At 44.7% G+C, this 20,748-nt stretch overlaps 1 protein-coding gene and 1 long non-coding RNA gene across 3 annotated transcripts; one reads left to right on the forward strand and one right to left on the reverse strand.

Annotated features, from left to right (window-relative positions):
• Window positions 1-6,174: 6,174 nt before the first annotated feature.
• On the reverse strand, window positions 6,175-7,159 carry LOC150043285 (uncharacterized). The gene is made up of 2 exons (XR_016533453.1): window positions 6,908-7,159; window positions 6,175-6,355 (listed from the first exon to the last, which is right to left on the reverse strand). It is a non-coding gene; the product is annotated as an uncharacterized LOC150043285 (long non-coding RNA).
• Window positions 6,796-20,145, forward strand: Lztfl1 (leucine zipper transcription factor like 1). Of its 2 annotated transcripts, none has more exons than XM_090323212.1 (10): window positions 6,796-6,961; window positions 8,373-8,493; window positions 10,058-10,252; window positions 13,629-13,689; window positions 15,205-15,276; window positions 16,041-16,106; window positions 16,192-16,269; window positions 16,941-17,117; window positions 18,673-18,776; window positions 19,714-20,145. In XM_090323212.1, exons 2-10 carry the CDS (start codon window positions 8,417-8,419, stop codon window positions 19,730-19,732), a joined length of 849 nt encoding a protein of 282 aa, XP_090179338.1. In that variant the 5' UTR covers window positions 6,796-6,961; window positions 8,373-8,416; the 3' UTR covers window positions 19,733-20,145. The 2 variants fall into 2 exon arrangements, with proteins under 2 accessions (XP_090179338.1, XP_090179337.1); XM_090323211.1 differs by having other exon boundaries at window positions 6,797-6,961; window positions 8,369-8,493.
• The last annotated feature ends 603 nt before the right edge of the window (window positions 20,146-20,748 follow it).

The following is a 20,748-nucleotide window of genomic DNA, read 5'->3' on the forward strand; positions in this document are numbered from 1 at the left end:
AGTGCTGGGTCTTAGGAAGAAGCAACCTTGATTTCAATGATCCCATACAACAAGGATGTAATATTTCACTTTTTTCTCTTTCTGTCACGAAGTTAGAAACATCAGGGCTACAAAATACATTCAAATGGCAGCCATCTACAGACATTATCACCCTGTGACCGCTTCTCATGCTTTAATGAACGTATGCTCTGCAACCCTCTGAATTTGTTTTCTTGACTCCTATTCTCAGGTTTTCCACTGTGCTGTCTATTTATGGACATATTTATTGGCAGGTGCATGTGGATTCTTCCTCAATTCTCTTGGCCAGCCGCAGAAGCTTGCACTTGTATCACACCATAATTGATGTTCCCCAGGAGAGGGCCATTTACGGCGACCACATCAAGAAATCTGCAGCAAACATCTGCACACACATCTTTGCACCCTTGTTTTTCTTAAATTCTTAGAAGTGTAGGCAAATTGATGGGTCAAAGGGTGTGTACATTTTCGGTTTTGATTGCAAGTTCCAGATTGCCCAAAAAGAAAAAGGCAGGGTAGTTCTTCCTCCTGCTGGAGTTATTTTTTTCTTTTTTTCGCTTGTCCTGGGCTTGAGCTCAGGGCCTGAGCGCTGTCCTTGGATTTTCTCAAGGTTAGAGCTCTACTACTTGAGCCTCAGCACCACTCCCAGTTCTTTTCTATGCATGTGGTACTAAGGAATTGAACCCCGGTCTTCATGCATGCTAGGCAAGCACTCTACCACTAGACTAAACTCCCGGCCCCTGGAGTTACTTAAGTTCTTTTCCTTGTGTCTTAAGCCACTGCTAGGTGTTAATACCTCATTTATAAAGGAATTTATGAAGGAGTTTGCTTTAAGCAGAAGTTCAAGGATATAAGAGACCTAAAGCTTCTAGAAAAGTAGGAGGCGGGCGGGGGGGGACAGGGGAAGCCAAGTGAGAGGATTAAGTTCAAGACCTAGTATCAGCATAAGAAAAAGTAAAATAGTAGGGAAGTCATGTTGGGGGGAAAAATATATATATATGAAGGATAGGATAGTAGGAAACTTGAAGAAATAGTCACTTGGAAAAGTGGAACGGGACTGATTCACAATAGCTAAGCAGCTATGAAGCCCAGAGGACATTATAAAAAAAAAAAAGAAAAGAAAATCAAAAACAGTCCATGAAGCCAATATGGTCCAGTGACGTTTCCAGTTTGGGAGCAAGAATAAAAACATTTAGCTAAGGTTACAAACAACGGAGCTCATAATGGTGACAGGGGAGTGTGGGAAGAAATAAGCAATTTCCAGTGCTTAGATGATGGTGTATGAAGACTCTGACAGGAGATCAGAAAGAGGCTGGGGGAACATAAGAAAGTAGAAAGCTTGGGGGTATAACAGCTAAGTCACAATCAAGTCAGAGGCAAGGAGGTGAACAGAAGAGTTAAGGAAAACTGAACAAGAGAATTTGTGAGTCTTGACTCTGGCAATGCCAGGGAACAGCTCCTGGCTAGGAGAGGGCAATGGGGTGCAGGGAGATTCCCAAAGTGGGTGTCATGGAGCTACAAGTTGCGAGAGAATAGCAGGATATGACAAAGGGGTGGATGACAGGGGGTGCCAGGTCCTCTGGGATGGGTGACAAGACCTAGGTAACTGAGTAGGTGGACCTGGATGTTAGTGGAGGAGGAAGAGACAAATCAAGGGAAGAAACACGAGCTTCCCTTCCCATGGCTGGGAGGGATTAGTAAGTGACTGCAACAGCAGTGTGTGTGTGTGTGTGTGTGTTAAGGAGAGGAGAAAGAGCTTGTACATTCCCATGCATGCCTCAGCCCTTTAGTGGACCATTCATGGAACTTTATAAAAACAACAGCAACGACACAAACAAGCTGGGTACCAGTGATTCACGCCTGTCACCCTAGCTACTCCGGGAGGCTGAACTGTGAAAACCTCTGTTCAAAGCCAGCTTGGACAAAAAGAAAGAAATAAATAAATAACGCCCATAAGGCGTTTAACACCATGGCTCAAGTGGCAGAGCACTAAAGTGAAAACAAGCAAGCCCTGAGTTCAAATCCCAATACTGGCATCCAAAACAGCAAGCCGTACGGGAAGGAAAAACAGTGGACCAGCAGTATATACACCACAGTGAGGGAAAAACCACTGTGGAGAATTACACTGAAAGCACCATCTTTCTTGAGTATAAACCCTTGCATGTGATTCTCCTAGAGACCTGACTTCCCAGCTTAGGAGGTAGCCAAGATTGTTGTTCAACAATAACAATTGTTTGTTGTTCAACAAAATGTCCTGAGTCCCTTCCTTCAAGTCTCTCCAAATACATCGCATTTTTTTTTAAATTGTGTCACACATAAATTTTAAAAAGGCATGGGTCCACAAAGCTCACAGCTCGAATTGTTTGCTTTGGTGAGCGACCCAAGCGAGGAAACAACCTGCAGTACAAGCTCTCGGCCCTCTCCTGAGCCAAATCCATCCCTTGGAGACTGCAAAGAAGACATGTTCCTGATTTGCAGACGCTATTTAGACAGCTTGTGTAACAACATTCGACTCTGCTGGGCAGAATGGTAAACAGTGAATCTTCTTATCTCCCTGGTACAGAGTAGATAAAAAAAATAGAAAAGAAAGAACTGACTGATGCAGTTTAAGACAAAAAAAAAAAACCTCCCGAAATTACAAACATCTTCACAAAGGAAATACAGGCAATATATATGACTCCCCTCCCCCAACATCCATAAGCTTAGAGACAGTTACAGGAGGTTGTCTGTGGGAAAACACACTTAATTTTCTCAACACTCTCTACATGTCATCAAAGCTTCTGTGAAATCACTTGTGTGTATGTGTGCCAGTACTGGGACTTGAACTCAGGGCCTGGGACTATCTCTTAGCTTTTTTTTTTTGCTCAGGCTAGTGCTGCACTACCACTTGAACCATAGCTCCACTTCTGCCTTTTTGCTGATTCAAGGGAGGTAAGAGCCTCCCAGATTTGTCCATGCAGACTGGCTTTGAACTGGGATCCTCAGATCTGAGCCTCCTAAGGGGACAGGCATGAGCCATTTCTTTTTCTTTCTTCCTCATCTGCTTCATCATCATCGTTTTGTTAGGCTGGGAATCGAACCCACAGCCAATATGAGCCCTTTGACAGCTACAAAATTCTTTATCTTGCATCCACAACACCTAGTAAAGTTGAGTGTGTGAACACAACAACTGTGGAAAGAATCGGATATCCCGACAATTTAATACTGGAATAGAATGCTTCTATGTAAGGTCACAGTAAAGTACTAACTGATGAGAGGGGGTTGTTATAATAAGTTCAACGATCTCACTGAACAGAAACGTGCTTGAGTGGACGTTTCACCTGAACTTAAGAGAACAAGTCCTGGGGGAAGGCTGAGAGGCCTGATCCTTAAGGATCTTGCAATGAAGCTGAGATTCTACCCAGATTTCAATCGAGGACAAAGTCTGGCCAAAAGTGAAGTTGGGTAGAGCTGGGCTTCCATCTACCACTTTGCTCTAGCAACAAAAGTTTTACTTTGAAAAGAACTGAATAACTAGGAAGCTTTCTGCATAAGTTACTAGCACTGAGAACAAAATGCCGGGCAAGAAAGAAGAGAAACAAAACTTGAAACCAGATTCTGGTTTCACAGCAGAATCTGGTTTCCACACACGGTATAAGAATAGTTCATACATGCTATCTGTTTTTGCTTTTTGAATTGCCTCTAGCCAACAGAGTCACCCTTCAGAGGCTCTCACTTAGCAGTCTGAGGTCTTAGACCTCAGCTGATCCCGATTCAGTGGTCTTTTTACCACTAAGTCGATAGAATCAGGTGTCTGCAATTCCTTTTGAGAGCTCGAATGCACCCAACTGTGATTCATTTTAAACTGCAATTTGTAGTAGCGAAAACAAACACTAACAACATCAAAACTGAGTCTTCTCAGTGGCTCTACCTGTAATCCTAGCTATTCAGGGAGCTGAGTTGTGAGGACTGCATTTCAAAGCCAGCCGGGGCACAGAAAAGTCCGTGAGACTCTTATTTCCAGTTAATCACCAGAAAACTGGAAGCGATGCTGTGGCTCAAGTGGTAGAGCCTTGAGAAAGCCCACGGACAGTGCTCAGGCCCTGAGTTCAACCAATAATAGTAATTACAATAATAATAACTCTTCTCTCTTTACCAGTTTAACCCCACAAAGGCCTAGTATCCAAAATATACAAGGAGTGCAAGAAATTAACTCCCCACCTCCAAAACTAATAAACCAATCACTTTTAAATAGGCAAAGGTGCTAAGGAGAGACTTCTCAGAAAAAAAGAGATAATAATGTCAAATAGATGAAGATATGCTCATCTGTGACCATAAAGGAAGTACAAATCAAACAACTTTGAGATTCCGTCTCATCCCCGTTAAACGGCCAACCTCAAAAATTCAAACAACAAATGCAGGCGGCAATGTGAGGATACAGGAACTCTATTGCATTGTTGCTGGGAATATAAACTAACACAACTGGTCTGCAGGTTCCTCAAAAAAAAACAAACAAAAACAAAAACAAAGCATGTATCTTCCCTAAAACCCAGCCACATCATTCTTGGACATCTACTCAAAACACCACCAGCCAGAACATGGCAAAGAATACATTCATATTCATTGCTGCATTACTGCAAGTTCTGGAAACGGTTCAGATGCCTTACAATAGGTGAGTGGAGGGAAAAAAATAGACAAAAACGTGTTTAGACGCAATGGAATTTTACACAGCCATTACAAAGAACAAATGGACCTAGACTCATGTTAAGCTTCAAAAGATAAATGGCACACATTTCTCTTGTATGTGGAAACTAGAACTAAAATACACCAACACATGATAAATTATACAGGATTCTAGACATTTGCACACAATATGGCTAGTGGTTCACATCTGTAATCCTAGCTACTCAGGGCTGAGATCTGAGGATGGGGGTTCAAAGCCATCCATGGCAGCAAAATCCAGGAGACTTATCTCCAATGAATCACCAGAAAACCTGAAGTGGTGCAGGGCTCAAAGCCTTGAAGCGGGGAGAAACACCTCGGGGCCAGTGCCCAGGTCCAGAGTTCAAGCTCCATGACCACCCCCCCCCCAGAAAAAAGGGGGGAAAAATGAAGACTAAAGGAGGATATTCTGAGGGAAGGAACCCAAAGACAGGCAATACCTCAGTGTCTCTGAACACTTAAAATTAATATTTACTGTGAAGGGACATGAGGGAAAAACTGGGAGAGCACAAAGGAATGGGTGACACTGTTCAAAAAGAAACGTACTCATTACCTGACTTGGGAAATGGCAACCCCTCTGTATATCACCTTAATAATAAAAAAAATTGCAATTAACTTTTCTGTCCATGGACAGCTAACACTAAATGTCCTCTCTTGTTTTAAATCTCCCAGACTCACATCAGCCTAATAAACTGGCCTTACCTGTTAGCTAACTAATCACCTGTTTGTTTTCCCAGCCGGCTAAATAAGCCCCCACAAATAGTCTAAACTCACTCAAATGGAGTCTCTGGTCTTTGAAATAATGTCTTCCCCCAACAACTTTTCTAGGACCCATATGTCTTACAACCGTGGTTTGATGATTCCTGGTTGGACCAGGTAACATTTGCAGATTCTAAGTATTCAAATTAGACTTCATGAATCAGAGATCCAGAGGAGGGGGGGGGGGAGAGGCTGGAGAAGTTATTTGTCAAACAAGCTTCTCTGATGATTCCAGCATTTTTTTTTAAAAAAATTCCCTATGTTTTCAGCCAACTCGTGTTTTTGCAGTTATTGTAAAAAGCAAAGGGGGTACTAAATTAAGAGACTTTTGCCAGCATTTGTAAGAGAAAAAAAAAAAAAGTGGAGAAGAGAGTAAAGGGATGGCTGAAGCTGTCTAGAGGCCGGACTGCTTACTGGTCAAACCTGTCTCAGACATGTCGAAGTGGCGAGAAAAATAAGGGTGTATGGGGCCCCCACCTTAGGATTATTGAGGCGGTTAAGTCTAAAGCTCCTTCTCAGTGAACTATGTAACTTGAGGGGAGGGAGGGGAGGGAAAATAGGGGAGAACAATGGAAGAAGAGTGATATTGACCCAGCAAGCCTGATTTAGGGAATGGAATCCCCTTTGCACAGCTACTTAACAGCAACCACGGTAGAAAACAACAACCCGTCTGTGCAGCATCTTAAAAAGAACTAGACATTTATGACTCTAGAGACGTGATATTTTATTACATGGATTAATATGCATCTATGACATACAAACCCGCAGCCTAATTTTAATGATGTTCTAAAATCTAAGTGCCAGTGGTTGTATATTCAGATTCCCTTCTTGAATCCTTGTTTGCGAAACACCGTCATTTGAAATGTGATGTAAAAATCATCTGAAATATGATGTAAAAAATCATCTGAAATATGATGTAAAAATCAATGTGAATAAATTCTTTAATAAAAAAAATAAAATTGTATTTAAAAAAAGAAGCAATACTCTGAAATTCGTCCTCAAAAGATCACACAGCCCAAGAGGAAGCCCTAGGCGGTTAAGGAACCCCAGAAGCTGGGCCACGCCCCCCCCCGAAGCGCGCGTGCGCACTGGGGAAATGTCAGGCGGCCCCGCCTCCTCCGTTACTAAGGGCAACGGCGGCCAGGCCGCACGGTCAACGTGGCGCCGAGAGGCGGGACATCCGGGGGAACGCGGGCCAATGGGCACGCGGAACTAGCCCGGATCCCAGACGCTTCCTTGCCGCGTGATGCGCACGGACCAATCAGCGTCCGTAAAAGGGCGCGGGGGTGGGGGGGGGGAAGAGGTGGGTCCTCGTGCCTCCGTTCCCATTAGCAACCGGAGGCTTCTCAACAACCTCCCATTCCCTTCGACCATTTTCGGTCCCGACCAACGTGAGGTTCAATCACTTCAAGACGGTTGGCAAACTCCGAACCTGGTCGCTCTCGCCGGCGCTGGCTTCGGCTCCGGCCTCCTCGCCGCCGCCATGGTGAGTACAGCCAGGGCCGTTGGCGTCGTCTCCTCAAGGTCCCCCCCTCACGCCATGGCCGGTGGGTGAGTGATGGCGGGCCTGGGTCCGAGGAAGAGACGCCGAGCCGGGCCGCGGAAGCTCCGGGGACACCTCGGCCCGGATCCCTGCGAGACCCGACGACCCTCGCGCCGGCCGAGCCTGGCGGCGTGCGGCGGGTGAGGAGGCGACGGCCGCGTCGGCGTGGGGGGGGGGGGGGAGAGGAGGACGTCGTTGGCGCATGCGCACCCCGGGCCGCCTTCGCCTCTCCACCGGCGCCTGCGCACACGGCCCTCCCCAGACCATTGCGGGTCCTGCCCCGGGTTCGATTCCTTGGTACCACATACATAGAAAAAAAAAAACTGGAAGTGGTGCTGGGTCTCAAGTGTAATGCACTCGTCTTGAAAAAGCCCAAGGACACCGCTCAGGCCCTGAGTTCAAACCAGGATTGGGGAAAAGAAAAAAAAAAAAAAGACCAGTGACTGCATGGTGACCTTGTGTCTCAAATGCCAGCAACCAGAAAACACATTCAGGGAACAGGAAACAGACCAGAGATGACAGAAACAACAGATATAATACCAATAAGCCAGTTTAGCTCCAATGGGACGCCATGCGGATGAGAGAACAGCCAGGAGACAGAACACAGGACCCAAACATGGAGACCTCATGGCAGTGGCCACAGCGCCTCTTCTGGTTTTCTGGTGATTCACTGGAATGAGAGTCTCACAGACTTTTATGTGTGGGCTGGCTTTGAACGGTGATCTTCAGATCTCAGCCTCCTGAGTAGTTAGGATTACAGGAGTGAGCCATCGGTACCCAGCTTCTTCATCTTACAAAACTCAAGTTCCCCCATTTATGGCATTTCTTTTTTAAAAAAAAAAAAAAAAAAAAAGACCGTTGGGCTGAGATTTGAAGCTCAGTGATACAGCTTAAGCTTTGCATGAGTGTGATCACGGGTTTGCTTCCAAGCATGTAAAATAAACTCACCAAAGGACAAGTCAATCCAACAAAAGATCAACAAAGAAGCTTCTGAATTAAGTGACTCCATAACCCAAACTTAATTGACCTCTACAGAGTAATTCTGGCTTTTGGTGGGCTTAAGTTGAGATAGGGTTTTATAGACTTCCCTGCCCAGGGTGACTTCAAACTGGAATCCTTAGGTCTCAGCCTCATGAGTAGCTAGGATTGAAGACATGAGCCACTGCCACTTAGTTGTTCCAGATATATATATATCTGCACCCCTTTCGACTTTTTTTTGCTATGTATGTGGTACCGAGGAATCTTCGTGCATGCTAGGCAAGCACTTTAACCACTAGGCCAAACTCCTGGCCTGTTCCTGATATTTTTTAGTCAGTTTTTCATGACTAACAAATTACTTTTCTTTTTCAGGCAGAGTTGGGTGTAAATGAACACCATCAAAATGAAGTTATCAATTATATGCGTTTTGCACGTTCAAAGAGAGGCTTGAGACTCAAAACTGTAGATTCCTGCTTCCAAGACCTCAAGGAGAGCAGGTATTAGTGAATTAATTCTTTCTTTCTTTCTTTCTTTCTTTCTTTCTCTCTCTCTCTTTCTCTCTTTCTTGGTGCTGGTCTTAGGGCTTGACTTCAGGGCCGAGGCACTGTCCTGTCCTTAAGCTTCTTTTGAGCTATTCTTGCGTTCTAAGACCACTTGAGACACAGCTCCATTTCTTGCTTTTTGGTAGTTCATAAGAGAGAAGAGGGGCTGGGAGTTTGGCCTAGTGGTAGAGTGTTTGCCTAGCATGTACAAAGGCCCGGGTTCAATTCCTCAGTACCACATACATACAAAAAAGCCAGAAGTGGTGCTAAGGCTCAAGTGGTAGAGCTCTAGCCTTGAGAAAGTCCAAGAACAGTGCTCGGCCCTGAGCTCAAACCCAGGACTGGGAAAAAGAGAGAGAGAGAGAGAGGAGTATATGAACTTTCCTGCCCTGGCTGGTTTCAAAACTGTGATCCTCAGCCATGACTGGAAAAAAGAGAGAGAGAGAGAGAGAGAGAGAGAGAGAGAGAGAGAGAGAGAGAGAGAGAGAGAGAGAGGGGGGGGGGGAAGGGAAAGAGAGAGAGGAGAGAGAGAGGTATATGAACTTTTCTGCTCTGGCTGGTTTCAAAACTGTGATCCTCAGCTTGCACTCTGCCTTCTGAGTAACTAAGATTACATTTGCCATCAGCTCCCAGGTTTCAGGGAAGTTTTAGGAAACCAAATAAGAACGTGGATCCTTTCTGGTAGCCAGAACGGAGATGTCAGGTCAGAAGTTGTAACAATCCATTTCTAAGATGATGATCTAAGGGCTGGGATTAGAGGTGTGAGTCACATCACCCAACTACAAGTAGATTTACAATGCTGTTGTTGTTGACGGTGGTCTTTTTTGTGTGTAGGAGAGGTGTGTTTTGAACACTGTTTAGTGTTTATCTCTCACAGGTCTTTACCAACATATGCATCATTCAGATAACTAGTAAAATGCCACAGAAATAATAGGGGGAACAAAAAGGTGAAACTGTTTCATGGTGACTTAAAAGTTATTAAATGTGACAGACAAATTTAGGAGATTCATCTAAAAATTCTTCCTGAAAAATGAAGAAAATAGGTAAAAATTTAAACATTCTTTAACTATAGGGGAATGTTTCTCAACATGCGCGTTTGAAGAATGTGTTGCAATTTAGTCCGTTTAATAAAGATGAACGTTGACCTTAATTTCTTTCCCATCTGCTTTATTGACAAAGCAGACCGTTCTTGGAGAACTTTTTGCCTGTAATCCCTTCATCTTCTCGAGGTCAGGAACGGGGGGTAGAATTGGGATAAAAGGCAACTTTCCATGGGCCGGGAGTTTGGCCTAGTGGTTAAGGTGCTTGCCTAGCATGCATGAAGACCCGGGTTCGATTCCTCGGTACCACATACATAGAAAAAAGCCGGAAGTGGTGCTGAGGCTCAAGTGGTAGAGCTCTAGCCTTGAGAAAGTCCAAGGACAGTGCCCAGGCCCTGAGCTCAAGCCCAGGACTGGCAAAAAAAAAAAAAAAAGGCAGCTTTCCCTGTAGAAGTTGGGGTTCCACTTGGTTTCCCCAGGCTGGTGGAAGAAACCTTCACCGTGGACGAAGTCTTGGAAATCCTGAACGGGCTGCAGATTGTGGTCCACAGCGAGGTGGAGTCTGAGCTTATCAACACTGCCCACACCAACGTGCTGCTGCTGCGGCAGCTGTTTGCGCAGGCTGAGAAGTGGTATCTCAAGCTCCAGACAGACATCTCCGAGCTAGAAAACAGGTAAGAGAGTCTGTACCCGCAGTGGAGACAAGAAAGGTCCCATTTATTTATTTAATTTTGGTTTTTATCTTTGTATGTGTGTGTGTGTCCTGAGGCTTGAACTCTGAGCTTTGGGCTGTATCCCTGAACCTCTCTCTGCTCAAGGCCAGCACTCATTTGAGTCATAGTACCACTTCTGGCTTTTTCTGTTTTATGTGGTACATTGGAAATCGAACCCAGAGCTTCATGTATGCTAGGCAAGCACTCTACCACAGGGTCACATTCCCAGCCCCCCAATCATAATCTTAAGAGTTAGTGCATAGCCAGGCACTGGTGGCTCACGCCTGTAATCCTAGTTACTCAGGAGGCTGAGATCTGAGGACCAAGGTTCAAAGCCAGCCCAGGCACAGAAGTCCACGAGACTCTTATCTCCAAGTAACTACCCTGGAACCTGAGTGGGGCTGTGGTTCAAGTGGTAGCACGGTAACGTTGAGCTGAAGAGCTCAGGCTCAGGGACAGTGCCCGGGCCCCAGAGTTCAAGTCAGCTCATGACTGACCAAAACGAGAGAGAGAGAGAGAGAGAGAGAGAGAGAGAGAGAGAGAGAGAGAGCGCGCGCGCGTGCGCGCTAGTGCATGACACAAGGTATTCAGATCACTGAGAGGTCCTTTAGGCACCATTCAATGTGTGTGTGTGTGTGTGTGTGTGCGTGTGTGTGTGTCTGTTGGTCCCTGTGTCCTGGTCTTGAACTCAGGGTCTGGATCCGTCACTTAGCTTTTTTTTTTTTCCCCGCTCAAAGCTAATGCTCGGTCACTTGAGCCGCAACTTCACTTCTGGCGTTTTTTTGTTTGTTTTGCTTTTTTAGTTATTTGGAAATAAGTGTCTCAGACTTTCTTATCTGGGCTGGCTTCAAGCTGAGATCTTAGATTTCAGCCTTTTAAGTAGATAGGAGTTACCAGCGGCCAGTTTCAACATACTTTTTGTTGGTTGTTTTTTTTTTAACTGTATTTTTTTTTTTTGTCTTTTCTTTTTTGGCACTGGGGATCGAACCCAGGACGTTGCACTTCCTAGGCAAGCGCTTTGCCACTGAGCTACATCCCAGCCCAGTTTCAACATACTTTTAAAAAGCCTCTAAGACATAGGAAGTTGCATTCAAGCGCCATTGATTCCTTATAGCAGCTCTTATTACCATGAACAGTATTATAGTCAGTCTTTATAATCAGCTAAGAAATAAAGACTATGTAATATGTAACAGGTAAACAATTAATTCCTATACAATAAGTGCCATCAGTTCAGACACATAGCACTACAAGCTTATTTCTAAGTTATTTCATTTACAAATCATATTTTTATCTTTAAAATACAAACTATGAGCGCAACTATTGGGGAACACATTTAATTTTAAAAACAATAGTAAGGGCCGGGAGTTTGGCCTAGTGGTTAAAGTGCTTGCCTAGCATGCATGAAGACCCGGGTTCGATTCCTTGGTACCACATATATAGAAAAAAGCCGGAAGTGGTGCTGAGGTTCAAGTGGTAGAGCTCTAGCCTTGAGAAAGTCCAAGGACAGTGCTCAGACCCTGAGCTCAAGCCCAGGACTGGCAAAAAATAAAAAAATAAAAAATAAAAACAATAGTAAAAGCAAAGTTAGAACTGCCTGTAAGAAAAGGCCTATTGTCTGGGCTATGAGCCTGTGGGCTATGAGCTGTAATCCTGGCTGCTCAAGAGGCTGAGCAGGAAAGTCCAGGAGATTCTTTACCCAATTAACCAGCAAAAAACTAGAAGGGAAGGTGTTGATTTAATGGTAGTAGAATGCCATCCTTGAGAGAAAAAGCTACAGGACAGTAGCACTCAGTCCCTGAGTTCAATCCTGAGTGAAGAAAAATCCACAACAGGGCCAGAAGCATAGCCTAGTGGTAGAGTGCTTGCCTAGCATGCATGAATTCCTGGGTTCGATTTCTAGGTACCACATAATACAGAAAAAGCTGGAAGTGACACTGTGACTCAAGTGGCAGAGCACTAGCCCTGAGCAAAAAGTATCCAAGATCAGTGTCTAGGCCCTGAGTTCAAGCTCCGGGACTGGGGAGGAAAAAAAATATATATCGATATCTATAGATATACAGATAGATATCTCCAGTGTAAAAAAGGGCTGGCAGAGTGGCTCAAGTGGTTTGGTATACTGCCTACTCACCAAGCTTGAAGCCCTGAGTAACTGGGTTTGACCCCAGTTACACAACACAAAGTGCTAAGACTGATTCAAATTTAATGGACTCACATCTAATGAACCCATTTGCTCCTCAACCACTTGTAATTCTTACTTTTTTTTTGTTGTTGCTTGTGGGACCTGAACTCTGGGCCTGGGCACCATCCCTGAGCCCGTCAGCTCAAGACTAGCACTCTACCACCTGAGCAACAGTGCCACTTCCAGTTTTTGTTTTTGTTTTTGTTTTTGTTTGCCAGTCCTGGGCTTGAGCTCAGGGTCTGAGCACTGTCCTTGGACTTTCTAAAGGCTAGAGCTCTACCACTTGAGCCTCAGCACCACTTCCGGCTTTTTTGTATGTGGTACCGAGGAATTGAACCCGGGTCTTTGTGCATGCTAGGCAAGCACTTTAACCACTAGGCCAAACTCCCAGCCCCCACTTCCAGTTTTCTAGTGGTTAATTGGAGATAAGAGTCTCATGGACTTCAGTGCCTAAGCTGGCTTTGACTTTGAACCACGAACCTCAGATCTCAGCCTCCTGAGTAGCTAGGCGTGAGCCACTGTGCCGGGAAACTCTTACTTTTTTTGTTGTTGTCAGTTGTGTGGCTTGAACTCAGGGCCTGGTTGCTGTCCTTGAGCCTCTTTGTGCTTAAGGCTAATACTCTACCACTTGAGCCATAGCACTACTTCTGGTTTTTGAGTGGTTAATTGGAGACATGAATTTCTCTCTCTCTCTCTTTCTTTCCTTTCTTTTGCCAGTCCCGGGGCTTGATCTCAGGCCCTGGGCACTATCCTTGAACACTTTTGCTCAAGGCTAGAGCTCTGCCACTTGAGCGTTTTCTACCGAGGCTGGCTTTGAACTGTGATCCTCAGATCTCAGCCTCCTGAGCAGTTAGGATTACAGGCACCTGGCCCTGTTACTTACTTTTGATATTGTAAAGTTTGGTCTAAGGAGCCAGGAGTATGGAAAAAGCTGGAAGTGGTGCTGTGGCTCAAGTGGTAGAGTGCTAGTCTTGAGAAAGCCCAAGGACAGTGCCCAAGCCCTGAGTTCAAGCGCCAGGACTGGGGTGGGGGAGGGGAAGTGTGGTCTAATTTGTGGTCTTTAGTCTGTGATAGTTTGGTTCCAGTAATTTGTATTACTTTTGTTCCACTTAAATATATTAAAGTGAATATTCTTGTTTGTTTGCTTTTATCCTCAAGAGAATTATTAGAACAAGTCGCAGAATTTGAGAAAGCAGAATTTACATCTTCAAATAAAAAGGTAATTTTCGGTCCCCTCAGCCCATCTCTCTTCTTCTTTTCTTTTTTTTTTTTCTTTTTTTTGTGTGTGTGTGTGTGGTTCATGGGGCTTGACCTTGGCCTGTGTGCTGTTCCTGTGCTCTTCAACTCAAGGCTACTGCCCTACCCTTGAGCCAAGCCCCACTTCCCGTTTTCTAGAGGTTAATTGGAGATGAGTCTCAGGTCCTTTTGTGCCTGGGCTGGCTTTGAACCTTGATCCTCAGATCTCAGCCTCTTGAGTAGCTAGGATTACAGGTGTGAGCCACCACACCCGACCCATCTCTCTTCTTAATAGCCAGTATTTAAAATGTTCAAGGTCCTTAGACATTTGGAGGGCAGCTGAGAACTTTCAAGTTGAGAGTAGAACTCACAGAACTGCCTGTGAGATTTCTGAGGCAAAAGATGTTTGGAAGTAACTGTTAAAAACTTTTTTTTTTTTTTTTGATCAGTCATGGGGCTTAAACTCTGGGCCTGGCCATTGTCCTGAGCTCTTCAGCTCAAGGCTAGTATGCTCTACCTCTTGAGCCACAGCACCACTTCCAAAAAAAACTATTTTGTCTATTATCTCTCCTCCTTTCTTTCTCTTCCTCCCCCTGTAGTCCATTCTCAACCCCAGCAATAAAACTCAGCTGATGCACAGCACAGGCTTCGGAGGGAGGCAGACCCAATTTAAATCTTAGCTCTGTTGTTCCCCAGCTTCATGACCTTGAGCAGGTTATCCAAGGTCACATGGAAGCAGTAATATAACTTGTCTCTTTCTGTATGATGACCACTTAGCTTTTCATTTCATAGGTGCACTATAAACCATCTCCGTTGTCAAGACCTTGAACACTGCTAAGTTGAACACACACACACGTGGAAATGCTTCCTGATGAGCGTGTGCCAATGGCTCACACTTATAATCCTAGCTATTCAGAAGGCTGAGATCTGAGGATGGCAATTTGAAGCCAGCCCAGGCAATAAAAGCTATGAGCCTCTTCTCACCAGTCTACTACTCAAAAAAAAAAAAAAGCTAGAAATGGCATAGGTGGTACAGTACTAGCCTTGTGCAAAAGCAGCTCAGGGACAGCACCCAGGCACAAGGGTTCAAATCCTAGGATGTCGAAGGAGGGGGAGGAGGAGGAGAGAGAAGAAATACTTTGTTGTTTCCTTTGGGGCATATTTCTGGGTAAGAAGATTCTGGGTCAGAGGGCATAGATTCTTATTTTTAATACCTTCTACAAAATGGTCAGAATATCCACTTGAAATTACTGTTCATCTATAATATAAGCCTAAATCCTCAGCAGTATTGCAAGTTTGATCTCTGTTGCTTCCTCTCTGTCTCTTCCTTCCTTCTTCCCTCGTCCTCCTCCTCCTCCATTTGTATTTAAAAGCTGTGGGAACATGGGTACCGGGGCTGGGCGTGTCCTCGTGTCCTATTCCACTTTAAATGTGCACATGCGTGATGATTACACATGATTCACTCAGGTGACCACAACTTGGGTTCATCTCCTTTCAGCCCATCATAGACATCACGAAGCCAAAACTTGTTCCACTCAATGAAGGCGGGACAACAGAACTCCTCAACAAGGTAAGGTGATCATTTTTCCTTTTGTTTTTGCCAGTCCTAGGGCTTGATGACCTCGGGGCCTGCGCACTCTGCCTGAGCTTCTTCTTGCCTAAGGCCAGCACTCTACCACTTGAGCCATCATGCTATTTGTGGCTTTTTCTTTGTATTCGGTACTGAGGAATCGAAGCCAGGGCTTCATACATGCTAGGCAAGCACTCTACCACCAAGACACCTTCCCAGCCTCACATTATTCTTTTAAAGTTCTAATTCCTCCTACTCAGATAGGCATGGATAGAAGAAGGTGGTTAAGTCTGCAGCAGAGTTTGACGTGAGCTGCCCAGCAGACCAGAAGAGGGCGTGCTTGCCTTCTTAACCTCTTTCCATGACACCATGAAGACTGAGTTTTTGGACCATGTTTATTGATGTGCATTTGAATTTGTGATCTGTAATGATAATGGGGGATTCTTTAAGTTTAGAAAAATTATCAGAATCCACGAGGCTGGGAGTTTGGCCTAATGGTAGAGTGCTTGCCTAGCATGCATGAAGACCCGGGGTTCAATTCCTCAGTACCCCGTACACAGAAAAAGCTGGAAGTGGTGCTGTGGCTCTAGTGGCAGAGTGCTAGCCTTGAGAAAACCCAAGGACAGTGCCACTGACCAGCGTATGTGGTGTGTTTTTTATTTTCTTTTGAGCATTTGTTGTAATTATAAGTAAATTCTGAAATAAAATAATTTCAAGTGTTGTATTCTGGATTACAATAATGAAACTTGAATTTTCTCACAAAGGAAATTTCGCGACTTCAGGAAGAGAATGAGAGATTGAAATCAAGGCTGCAAACCATTGAAATACAGGTAACTGAGAACTCCTTTTACAAAATTAGCAAAGGCATCGCTTCAGTATTAAGTACAAGTGTGCTCTCTTTAAACTTGGTTGCAGGCTATGAATGCACTGGATGAGAAGTCAAATCTAGAAAAGGCACTGCAAGACTTAAAACTTGACCAAGGAGATAAGCAGGTGAATTGAAGTTTCAGCTATTTCACCTCTTCTAAGTGGAAAGAAATCATAAGTTGACAATTAAATCCAACTCACTTTTTATCTTACCCCATCCCTCTACCCTGTTTCCTATCCTTTATTGGGGCGCATTGGCCTGGGAAAGGGGAAAGGTGAGGGGAAGACCATCACTCATTTCTGTAAAAAACAATCTCAGGCAGAGAGTTTGGCCTAGTGGTAGAGTGCTTATCTAGCATGCACAAAGACCTGGGTTCAATTCCTTGGTACCACATACATAGAAAAAGCCAGAAGTGGTGCTGTGGCTCAAGTGGTAGAGCTCTAGCCTTGAGAAAGTCCAAGAACAGTGCTCAGGCCCTGAGTTCAAGACTCAGGACTGGCAAAAAAAAAAAAAAAATGGAAACCACATTTCGATCCCAACTCTGGTGTGCAAATGTTGACACCTCTGCTCCATTCCTTGAGGACTGGAACGCAAGCAGCTCAGAAGTCCCATTTCCTGGAAAAGTTTAGAAGTCAGTGACTGCTGAGTATTTGCTCTGTGCAAGTCAGGACCCCTTGGGCTGCCCTTACCCGGGCCTACTGGTGACGCTGTCCAGCCTGGCTGCATGCACCCACAGAGCCGTTGTCAAACAACATTCAAGATCCCGACAGGAAGTCATGATGATTCTTTTTCACAGGACCTCACAAAGTCCCAAGACCTGAGTGACTTGGAAAACACAGTGGCAGCTTTAAAGAGTGAGTTCCAGAAGACCCTCAGTGACAAGACAGAAAACCAGAAGTCCCTGGAGGAGAACCTGGCCACTGCCAAGCATGACCTCCTCCGGGTGCAGGAGCAGCTGAGCATGGCGGAGAAGGTGAGGCCTGAGGACCAGCCATGTGTGTTGGGGTCCCCCTAGCTGCTGCCCTCAGTCCCGAGGGACTCAGGTGATGGAGGGCGTGCTGGGGGGGAGGGGCGGTTCTTAGGCTTCTGGGAATGATGCCTCTCTGGGCACCAGCGAGCTTCTGTCCTTGGTCATGAATTGTGGGTAAGAGGCTGGCTCGCCATCTGCGGCCCTGTCCTAGGGAGCTGCTCCTTGTGGGGGGCCTCTGTCCTGCACCCCACCCTGCACCTCCATACTGCAGCACCCCTGCATCGCATCCCTGCCCTGCCTCTCTCCCCTGTGCCTGTGCTCTTCTGCTCCGTCCTCCTCAGCTGGTCACAGGTGGGAGGGAAGCATATTGCTTTTCTTTTTTGTCTAGACATTTTTTTGTGTGTCTTATATGAACTATGAAAAGAGCTAAATTTTTCACTTTGAGAATTAAACTCCTAGGGATGAGAAGTAAATTTTATGTATCTATTATTGTGCTTATCTATCACTCTGTTTTATTACCTTAACAGTGTATGTACAGAAAGGAATATCTTTATTCTTCTTCCTCATCTATTTACTGTAGGGTGCTAAAATTTAATTTCAGAAATTCCTTTGTAAGTTCCTGCCCCAGGATAGTTCTAGACAAAAATTTGAGACTATCCATAAAACAACTAAAGTGAAAAAGATTGGGATTGTGGCTCAAGTAGTAGAACACCTGCCTAGCAGGCTGGAGGCTCTGAATTCAACCTCTAAATTACAAATATATATAAATTTTCCTTCCTAAAACAGTATTACTGCTTTGGGATTTAGAAAAAGATTGTGCTTATTTTACCTGAAAGTTGGTTTACTACAGGCACTGTTGGTAGATTAACCACTGAGTGAGGACGAATAACTATAGTATCACACGTGTGTGTGTGTGTGTGTGTGTGTGTGTGTGTGTGTACACGTGTGTACGCACATGCAATATATATATATATATATTAGCTTAGTAGGATTTCATGCAGTTTTCTCATGTCTGTGACGTGTTATGTGAAAGTATTACAATGTTATTGGCTTCTCATTAGAAATAATATTTTTAAATATTCAGATTTTTTTTTTTTGGCCAGTTCTGGAGCTTGAACTCAGGGCCTGAGCACTGTCCTTGGGCTTTCTCAAGGCTAGAGCTCTACCACTTGAGCCACAGCCACAGCACCACTTCCGGCTTTTTCTGTGTTTGTGGTATTGAGGAATCGAACCCAGGGCATTGTACATGCTAGGTAAGCACTCTAGCACTAGGCCACACTCCTAACCTGAGACTGATACTTTTTATGCTGGGTGTGGTGGCTCTCGCCTCTCCTGCTAGCTACTCAGTAGGCTGAGATCTGATGATCGAGGTTCAAAGCCAGCCTGGGCACGAAAGTCTGTGAGACTCTTATCTCCAATGAACCCCCAGAAAAAAACTGGAAGTGGCGCTGTGGCTCAGAGTGGTAGATGCCAGACCCAGTATTCAAGCCCTAAGCTCACATTGATTATTCTCTCCTTAACCATCTGTAGTAATAGCTGGCTTTTTTTTCCTGCACAGGAATTAGAGAAGAAATTTCAACAAACGGCAGCCTATCGAAACATGAAAGAGATTCTTACCAAGAAGAACGACCAGATCAAAGACCTGAGGAAGCGACTGGCAAAGTAAGGAAGCCGCTGCCCCCCTGCCCTCACCCCACCTGCATCCAAAGGGCAAGCTCCTGGGCAGGTGGCCTTCCCTTAGCTCAGGGGCTTCTGTGGGAGGGATGCAGGGGCCCTCAGCCTGGCCTCACTGCACAGCCCACCATGGGCTAGAGTCATCTCACTGTGCTGGGCTTCTTGCAGTGGAGTAACTCAGCAGGAAAGACATGGAAGCAGCAGCAGGCCAGGCCACTCCAGACACTTGTCCTGTATGGTGCCCGCCCACTCAGTGTCATCTACCAATCAGGGTTAGCTTTGTCATCAGTGGTTTTGCCTAGAAATTCATCCAGCCCTTTTCCTTTATCGTAGTTACAGGGAAGGAAAGTTTTAGGTTTTTTTTGTTTTTTTTTTTTATGTGTGTGTGTATGCATGCATGCATGCCAGTACTAGGACTTGAACTTTGCTGTCATTGAGCTTTTTTACTCCGGGTTAGTATTCTACCTCTTGAGCCACAGCTCCACCTGTCTTTTTGTTGTTGTTGTTAACTCATTGGAGATTAGAGTCTCATGGACTTTCCTGCCTGGATTGGCGTCAAAGCTCAGTCCACAGATATCAGCCTCCTGAGTTGCTAGGATTCCAGGCGTGAGGCACTAGCGCTTGGCCAGAAAGTGAATTCAGTGTCGGCTTTGGTTCACAGAAGGAGCCTCACTGCCTCTTAACTCTTGAGAGTGGTACTAAGCCTTCTTGGCTCTTTACTGCTGAACAGAGAGCTGAGCGCAGAGCTGAGTCCCATCGTAACTCAACTTACCCAGCTCCACAGCAGTGAGCCAGTGGAGGGAGGGAGTGGTACCCTGCAGCAGGACTGGTTAATCACTAGCCATGGTCAGGAAAACTTAGCTGACAGCTACTAAGAAAGCAGTGACCAAAAACCTCAGGTCTGTGCTCTTCATCTCCATTCCAGATACGAATCTGAAGACTGACGCCTGAGAAGCACGCCAGAGACGGAGCCTGCCACCAGGGCCGTCTCTCCCCTCAGGCATGTGTTTTGAAGTACTCTCCTATTTTTCTAATATTTAAACTTTGCTTTTAACACTTAGAACTAAAGTTCTTATTTTTCAGTTCTCTTACTGGAAAGGGAAAAAAAGAAGTAATTTTTTTTTTATTATTATTATTTCCGAAGACCTCTCTGCTGAGAGCTCCAGAGTCAGTGTGAATGCAGTGAAGAGTCTTAGTCTGAAATTTGTATGAAGAGTGTCTTTATATATACATATATAGACATATATATATATATGAGGGAAGCTGGCATGCCTCTCGTCATGCATTCCCCAAAGATAAAAATGAATAAGAGTCATTCAAGATAGCTATTCCAAATAAACCTAATTTCTGTTTTTAAAAATGAAATTCTGAATGCATTTACTCTTATTTGATCATCATAGAATGTTAGGAAATTGCAAATAACATCTGTTAGTCTGTTATAGGTAGAGCTTTTCTGTTTTGTTTTTACTAAATCTAAAGCAGATTAACAGCTGTGAGCATGTGGCTTTGATCTATCTATCTGAAGTGTGTTTACCAGAGGTGGTGCAGGCATTTTAGCAGCTTGACTTATCACTTGAATCTGTGGGGAAGGTAGATCTATCTTGTACCTCTACAGTTGAGAAAACAACTCAGACTAATCTTTTCACTTGTTTCCAGAACATTCATTTGAAATACATGCTTAAAAACAGCAACAACAAAACAAACTTTTCAGAATCTTAAAGGCAGGGATTGGACTTTCAAGTCTAGTATGCGTACATGTGTCTACAGTAATGTCTTGCAAGAGCTTTTAGTTCTATTTTTGTACATTTTAATTGCAGATCCAGGTGATTTGAGATAAACCATTAGAACCTGGGCACTATCCCTGCTCATCGCAGTAGTGCCCGGGGTGGAAGACACTTCCACCTCCAGTCATCTGTCCCACTTCTAAGGAAGGCCGCTCTGCGTCTGCAATGACAGTCTT

The sequence above is a fragment of the Megascapheus bottae genome, chromosome 32 (genome assembly GCF_031878675.1).
Source record: "Megascapheus bottae isolate mThoBot1 chromosome 32, mThoBot2.hap1, whole genome shotgun sequence".
Lineage (NCBI taxonomy): Eukaryota > Metazoa > Chordata > Mammalia > Rodentia > Geomyidae > Megascapheus > Megascapheus bottae.